Source organism: Pundamilia nyererei, unplaced genomic scaffold (genome assembly GCF_000239375.1).
Source record: "Pundamilia nyererei isolate P.nyererei 1_Seehausen unplaced genomic scaffold, PunNye1.0 scaffold00173, whole genome shotgun sequence".
NCBI lineage: Eukaryota > Metazoa > Chordata > Actinopteri > Cichliformes > Cichlidae > Pundamilia > Pundamilia nyererei.
The window spans coordinates 1,052,166-1,060,488 of NW_005187574.1; the positions used below are offsets into that span (position 1 = coordinate 1,052,166).

General features: G+C 42.3%; 1 protein-coding gene across 1 annotated transcript in view; it reads left to right on the forward strand.

Moving 5' to 3' along the window:
- enpep (glutamyl aminopeptidase) overlaps positions 1-8,323 on the forward strand; it is a 27,308-nt gene that overhangs the window by 4,600 nt on the left and 14,385 nt on the right. Inside the window, exons 5-9 of the mRNA XM_013914135.1 lie at positions 4,015-4,169; positions 6,306-6,419; positions 6,515-6,649; positions 7,504-7,569; positions 7,693-7,758. Coding sequence (XP_013769589.1) covers positions 4,015-4,169; positions 6,306-6,419; positions 6,515-6,649; positions 7,504-7,569; positions 7,693-7,758 — 536 coding nt within the window. The remainder of the gene's footprint in view (positions 1-4,014; positions 4,170-6,305; positions 6,420-6,514; positions 6,650-7,503; positions 7,570-7,692; positions 7,759-8,323) is intronic.

Consider the following 8,323-nt stretch of genomic DNA (forward strand, 5'->3'; position numbering starts at 1 on the left):
AACACAGGAGGTTTTCCAGAGCTGTGGGACTCTTCCCAACCTCAGGCTCAGGTTGAAAATGGAACACTAACCAACTTCTGTGATATGAAACAAAAAACAACAACAAAAAAATCTGCCTCTGAGCCCAAGGCGGGTGGTATGTGTGTTAGCCTAAAGCTCGGGACCTCTGACGGGCTGGGGAGTTCGAGGGTTCTGCATATCACTTAGCTATTTCTTGGACTGCACTCTTCTGGGCAGAGACCTGTGATATGTGCTTAGAATCTGCTGCAATAACTCTTCCAGTGCAGGGGTTACAGCTCCTAATAATCCCGGGACCACTCTGGATATATCCTTCCACATAGATTTGGTGCTTGGGGCCTGTTCTTATGCTGCCATGACCAGAGGCTGAGTGCTGTCCTTATGATGCCATCCTCTTCCTCTGTCCCTCGATAGTGTAAACCCATGATGTCTTGACATGATTGGCAGATGCTTATTATTCCATCTGGGTATCTAATGACTGATAGGCTGTATGTATTGATGGTTTGGATCTTATCAATACTGTTCTGGCTTCTCAGCTCCCTTCTTGCGTTATTTGGCTGTTATTGACCTTCGTGCCTTTTTATCATGGTTCCTGTTGACCTGTGGAATACCTAGGTACTTGTATACAGTGGGTAAAATAAGGATTGAACATGTCACTAGTGTTATAAGAAAATATATTTCTAAAGGTGCTATTAATATGAAATTCGCACCAGTCCGTAAAAACCCATCCAATCTAGACAAAGAAATCAAGCCATAGATGTTCACAAATAAAGTATGATGAAGAGAAACGACACAAGGAAAAAGCATTGAGATGTATTTATTACTTAATTTAATAACTTTTGTTGATGATGATGGCTTCAAGACACCTCGTATATGGAGAAACTAGCTGCATGCATTGCTCAGATATAATTTTGTCCTATTCATTCACACAAACAGTTTTCAAATCCTGAAGGTTCCACCGTCTATGTACTCTGAGATTTAGTTCATTCCATAGATTTTTACTTGGATTCGGGTCAGGTCATTAGCTGGGTCATGCTAGCAGCTTTCTTTTCTTTCTCTGAAACCAACTAACACAGGGGTCGGCAACCTGCAGCTCTTTAGTCCTTATACTGCGGCTCTGCGTGGTTTGGGAAAATAAATTAGAAGTAATTAGCTGAAGTGTATTTTATTTATATTAGTTCTTTTTTAACTTGTAGTTCTGAATTGTTAGATTATTGTGATATTGAAATATAAAAAATACAATTATATTCTATTATTTCTTCATCGCTCAAAATAAGCGTCACACAAGCCGGTGTACCCGCCGAAACGCCGTGCATTTATCGAGACTTTCAACCCCAGGTAGGCCAGTTATGGATCTTCGGATCCACATTATGTCAGCAGCTGTTCTTCACTGTGAACTATGTTAAAAACAAACACCGCTCAGAGATTGAGGAGCAGAAGTCCCAATGTAAACATATCACGGCAGACCCGACGATGTTTGCATGACAATGTTTCTTTATAGGCCACTTTTCACACACGGTTGTTGTACACATACCGCCGGCTGTAGCTTTTCAGCTCACAGCCCGACACACACCAACACAACAGCAGAGAGAGCACAGACTTTAAGGCGTTGTTAGATGTCTGTCTTTGTGATGTTGACTGGTTCTTGTTCTGGGAGGTTGTTGTGGTCTGCTGTCCACTAGCCACTTGGTGTTGGTGTCGTGTGTTGCCGTCTGTTTTCGGGGATATTCTTACAGAATTGTTCTGTTTGAGCTCTGTGTGAGTCAGCCCTCATAACATTCTTCCCTTGTAGTTGAGAGTATACCTCGGATGGATCTTTGGAGAACAGGCAATTTATTCTGTTGGCCAATGTTTCCTTGCTGTATCTCTTTAGCCTACTGGCCAGAGCTGTGAGACTTTTATCAGAAACTCAGCTGGAATAATAATATGGCAACAGGAGGAGACAGATGCCACTGATGGCAAGACATGAAAACGCCCTACAGTGCACAGAGGGTCCCACTTGAAGCTTAACACCCTAAGGCTCCATGTGGAAAGAGGAAGGGTGAGAATTAGTGAGCATGCAAGCCACAATCCAGGATGAAATATGGGGCATACAGAGGTCAGAGTTTGAGGAAAAACACACACATACCAGCCTCCAGTGGGAGAGAGGGAGATTTTTTAAAATTTGTTTTAACTCTGTCTCTCTGTGTTTTTTTTGTTTTTTTTAATACAAATCCCCCTCTCGCCCCTGCTGGGTTTTTTATAACATCTCGGATGTTGCTCCTGGGATCTGCTGGGGCCACTCGCCTAGCTTGGGGGTCACTGCACCGAGCGCTCTGTGTACCACTGGGACCGCTCTTACCTTCACGCTCCACATCTTCTCGAGTTCTTCTCTGAGCCGTTGGTATTTCTCCAGCTTCTTGTGTTCCTTCTTTCTGATGTTGCTGTCATTTGGTATTGCTACGTCTATCACTACGGCCGTCTTCTTCTGTTTGTCTAACACCACAATGTCCGGTTGGTTAGCCACCACCATTTTGTCCGTCTGTATCTGGAAGTCCCACAGGATCTTAGCTCGGTCATTCTCCACCACCCTTGGGGACGTCTAGCATTTTGACCTCAGGACTTCCAGTCCATACTTGGCACAGATGTTTCTGTATACTACGTATACTACTATGTCTTTCCTAGTGTGATGGACCTCAGCTTCTATGGATCTTGTACTCAGAGCTTGTTCTTGTGCTGCCATGATTAGTGCCTCTGTGCTGTCTTTCAGTCCAGCTTTGTCCAGCCACTGGTAGGATTTCTCGATGTCAGCCACTTCCTCTATTCGCCAGTGGTACATACCGTGCAGGGGCCTGTCCTTCCATGATGGTTCCTCTTCTTGCTCCTTTTTCTTGGGTTTCACTTGGGTATCCACTGGGCATGTGGTCATTTGTGGCCATCTTTCTTATGTACTCGTTATTATCCCACAGGGTACCTGAACACAGGCAGGGCGTAGGTATTGATAGCCCAGATCAACCGTTCAGTAAGCTATCACGCCCATGATCGGATTCCCTGCTGGGATAATAAGCTGACCAAAGAAGGAGACGGAAGCCACTGACATCAAGACCAGGAAGCTCCTGACCATGCACGGAGGGTTTCACCCCAAGTCCAGCACCCGAGGCTGTACCCGGGCAGCAGAAACCCAAATAAGAGGAGGAAGAGGAGGAACCATCATGGAAAGCAGATAGAGGAAGTGGCTGACATCCAGAAAGCCTACCAGTGGCTGGACAAAGCTGGACTGAAAGACAGCACCGAGGCACTAATCATGGCAGCACAAGAACAAGCTCTGAGCACAGATCCTGCTGTGATAGGCTGGGGTTTATCACAGCAGGCAAGACCCCAGGTGCAGGCTGTGTAACGATGCCCCAGAGACAATCCAGCACATCACAGCAGGGTGCAAAATGCTAGCAGGCAGGGCATACATGGAACACCATAACCAAGTGGCTGACATAGTGTACAGGAACATCTGTGCCGAGTATAACCTGGAAGTCCTGAGGTCAAAAATGGGAGACGCCCCCAAGGGTGGTGGAGAATGACCGAGCTAAGATCCTGTGGGACTTCCAGATACAAACGGACAAAATGGTGGTGGCTAACCAACCGGACATAGTGGTGGTAGACAAACAGAAGAAGACGGCCGTAGTCATATACTTACTTTATACTTTATTGATCCCTGTGGGGAAATTCCTCTCTGCATTTAACCCATGCACTCAGTGAAGCAGTGGGCAGCCATTGGGTACCGCAGGGTAGCCGTTCAGTGGATTCAAACCCTCAACCTTCCAATCACAGGGCCACCACACTACCTACTGAGCTATCCCTGCCCCTAGATAGATGTAGTGATGACAGAAACATCAGGAAAGAGGAACACGAGAAGCTGGAGAAGATATGGAAGGTGAAGGTAACAGTGGTCCCAGTGGTCATCGGAGGTAATCATGTATGTGTGTGTGTGGTGATTTGTACCTCTCTGCTGTTTGGATCCAGATAAGATAGCCATTCCTGACTTTGGTACTGGTGCCATGGAGAACTGGGGTCTTATCACCTACAGGGAAACCAACTTGCTTTATGATGAAAACCAGTCATCCTCTTACAACAAGCAGCGAGTTGCCAGTGTCATCGCACATGAACTGGTTCACCAGGTAATGTTTTGATATATTTTGATTAAACATTTTTCCTGAAAATGTTTTCTTCCACTTTGCTAAATTGCATACTTTATATTTTGTGCTTTATGTAGTGACTAAAAGAAACATTTTAGAATGAATTACGTACCACTGAAATGCCAACTTTATGATACAATTCAGTTTAATTCAAGTCAGTTTTACTGAGCAAGAAATTAAGGAGAATGTGTGACTAGAATCTCACTCTTAGAAAAGAATGAAGGGGACCAGAGAAAACGACAGAGTCCAACATTAATTTGGGTCATAAACTAACATAGTGAAGCTCTGTAGGGCAAGCTCAGCCCGCTCAGCGGGGATTTCATCTTATGGTTAATAACAGAGCGGATCATGTGTCTTTTTCTTCTTCTATGGCAAACATTGTTTGAATTTTTAGACTGTTTTGATAGAGTTTGGGTGTTTTTGGTAGAGTTCTATAACATCAGTATTAAACATCACTAGTCATTCATCCTAATTAAAATTAAATTAAAAGCATAAAACAGTAGCTCCATCATGGAGCCACTCTTGTTTGAACCAAGTTTTCTTGGATGAGAGAAAACTGGGAATACCAGTTTCTGTAAGCGTCGGGGTAGAGGTAGAGCAGCTCATCTGCTAATTGAAAGGTTGTTCAGACTGGCTGCTTCAATCTGATCCTTGGGCAAGATAAGGAACCCTAAGTTGCTTTCCGATGCATTCATCAGAACGGAAATGTTAAATATAAAGGATAGAAAAAAGTGTTTTTATGAATGGCTGAATGAGGCATGTAGTATAAAGAACTTAAGTAAAGTACAAAAGTGCCAGTCTGTTGACCATTTGTACTTGTTTACTTTGATTGTGACTTGGTCTTTGGTTAGTTCAGGCCTCTACAGTATGTCACAATTCAGCAGTTGCAAGCGCAAAGACTCATTTGAGAATCCAGAGGTATAATTAAAAAATTCTTTATATGTTCTTCAACCTTTTGCATGATGTACATGATTCATTGCAACATATCAGATATTTGACAGGAATGGATGAGTTTTTCATTTAAAATTGCAGTTAAGTTGATGTTTACAAAACCCTCTTCTTACATGTTTTGAGCAATAAAGCTTTTACAGGGTAGTGCACTGCTGTGTTGGAATACTGAAGACAACTGTGCACTACTTTTTATTCACCGGTCTGCATTAGGTTTATATGGTGTTATTTTTGTGCCTCTATTCTGAGCACACGTTAAAAAAATGCAAGGGCAAATGTTGCATTTTGAGGAGAAAATTATTTTGAGTGAAGAAAAGTTTAATTTGAGGGAACAAAATTCATTTCTGCGAACAAGAAATGTATTTCAGTGTTTGCTATCATCCATATACACACACAGTAACAGCCCCTCTCGCTCAGTTGTTGGCATTTGCTCTGTGTGCTCACAGACATCTGCAGACCTGCTCTCAGCATCTCTGCTCCCTGCGCGCTCAGCTCTCTGTACACCGTTATAAGTGTGCCACAAAAACAACCAATCACAGACTAGGATGCAAAAATTCTGATTGGCTGTTACGGTCTCCAATCAACTCGCTAGCTACTGCATTCCTACTGCTACTGCAGTTAGTATGTTTAATTATTTTATTTTGAAATATATTATTTTTTAAGACCATTGTTGGTTTTAATCTAGTTTTGTGGAGATAAACACAGGTGATACGAGATCTCTCAATTATCACTCCTGGTTTATTCACTATCACCACACAACTGAATACTTTGCGCTCCAAAACACAGCAACCATTTCCTGTCCACTGGGGAAGTGGAGCCCTCCAGTGGTCCACCACAGTTTAAACCAAACCACTCCACTGGATTTAGCTACAGCTGTAGCCGTAACAGCCAATCAGAATTTTTGCATCCTAGTCTGTGATTGGTTGGTTTTGTGGCACACTTATAACAATGTAGAGAGAGTTTATGGTGGCCCTGAGAGGCCAAACGAACTGCGACTTAAGAAAACACCAGCAATAAGAAAAACGCTGCAAAAGCACACAAAACACAGCAGAAATAGGAAAAAAGAAAATGGAAATTCGTTTTTCCTATTTCCGTATTTGTTTTGTGTGCTTTTGCAATTTCTTATTTTGTGTGGACTCTTGAAACTCATGTCAGTTGTATTTTTTTCAGTGGTTTGGAAATATTGTAACTATGGATTGGTGGGATGACCTGTGGCTCAATGAGGGCTTTGCCAGCTTCTTTGAGTACATCGGAGTGGAATTAGCAGAACCAACCTGGGGCATGGTGAGTTCTCCTTTAAAGGCACATTAAAGATCCACTGAGCTATTACTGCCAGTCACCTGGACGTTCTCAGTACCTGTGTTGCTGTGGTCTTACAGCGAGACATCATGATCATCAGTGATGTGCTTCCTGTCATGGTGGATGACGCTCTGCTGTCCTCTCATCCGATCATTGTAGATGTGTCAACCCCAGCTGAAATCACCTCTGTGTTTGATGCCATCTCATACAGCAAGGTATGAGATCTCTCTGCAAGCACTCAGACAATAAAAGTTAACCATACTGTTACACTACATGCAAACAAGATCCAACATGTATCACTCGTGACTGTGTGTGACAGATTAAGCACTTAAGATGAACAGAATAAATACTGGATATTATATTTGAATGGGTGGATGCAGATTGCACTATAAAAGTCCTGTGAGTTGTCAACAATACATTAAAATTGCTCTATGGATATCAGTTGTGAGATTATTTTGTCATATGTTATCCTATGCCTATAATCGAAATGAGTGAATTATTATACTACTGTAAGCCACACCATACTTCTTATTATAGAGAGTATAATTAGTATGTCGCCGTAGTTCTAGTTTGCATTATGCTTCTGAATGACAAAAGAATGTGAAAATCATTAGACTCATTAGATAGGTTTGTATTAACCTATATTGATTTACTGTGAATGAGTTACTGTTTCATGACATTTCATACTGCTGAGTTAAGAAGAGACTACTGTGTGCAGAAAGCACATTCCACAGGAGCTTCACCCCCTCGTTGGAAGCAGATAAACAGGGAGCCAAGGTCATAACTCAGGCTCACTGAGAGTTAGAGGGCATCTTTAGGCTTTTACGACTAGGTGGGGGTCAACAGAGGCTATAAAGGTTTGAGTAACGCTCCACCCTTTTGAGATTTGCTGTCTCCCCATCCGGATGGTTTGTGCTCTTAAAGTGTTGAATTGTATGGAATAAAGGATTGTTGAGTGAGCATTTATACACCGAGTATTGTTCTTCCTTCAGCCCAAAGATCAAAAGAATTGGGAGGATTTAACACAGTCCATTTACCTTGTAATGAAAATTGTTCAACTTTTTTCCAGGGAGCATCTATTCTCAGGATGCTGGAGGACTGGATGGGCAGAGACGAGTTCAGAGATGGTTGTCGAGTAAGTCATAGACTCACAGCTCTTTTAGTATTTAAAAAATTGATGTTGCTCTTTTGATTAACATTAATTATAATTTCAAATCTCCCAGCAGCTGAGTAATCAAGTCTTTTTCTCTTTCAACAGAAATATTTGAAAGACTTCTATTTCAAGAATGCCAAAACGAGCGACTTCTGGGCATCTCTTGCCAGTGTATGTTTGGACTTGCCCTTCAGTCTGTGCTAGTGTTAAGACTAAGAAAAATACACAATTGCTAAAAGAAAAAGGAAATATTTAGGGTTATTTTCTTAATCATATTAACATTTCAGGAAATTTCTTCAAGCAACTGAAATCCCTAAAAACATCGAGCTGCTAGACTGTTAAATCTGTTATGACCGGCTGTGTGCAGGCAGGAATAGGACCCAAGGTGCAGACACTCGGAGGCAAAACTTGAACTCAAAACAGCTTTAATGCTAAACTCAAATGCAAAATAACTGGACATATCAAAATAAACTTACACCGGAAGACTGACAGAACACACAGCTAGATAAACAGTAGATCGCGACACAGACACAGAGAAACACAGGGCTTAAATACACAGAGGGAGCAATCAGGGAATGGGTAACAGGAGGGAAACACAGCTGGGGCAAATCAGGCCCAATGAGACAAGGGGAAGCGAAACCAGGTACATTAACCTCAGGCAAGGACCTTCAAAATAAAACAGGAAACATGACACAGACTGAACTAAAGACACAGACTCACACGCACTGCAACAGAG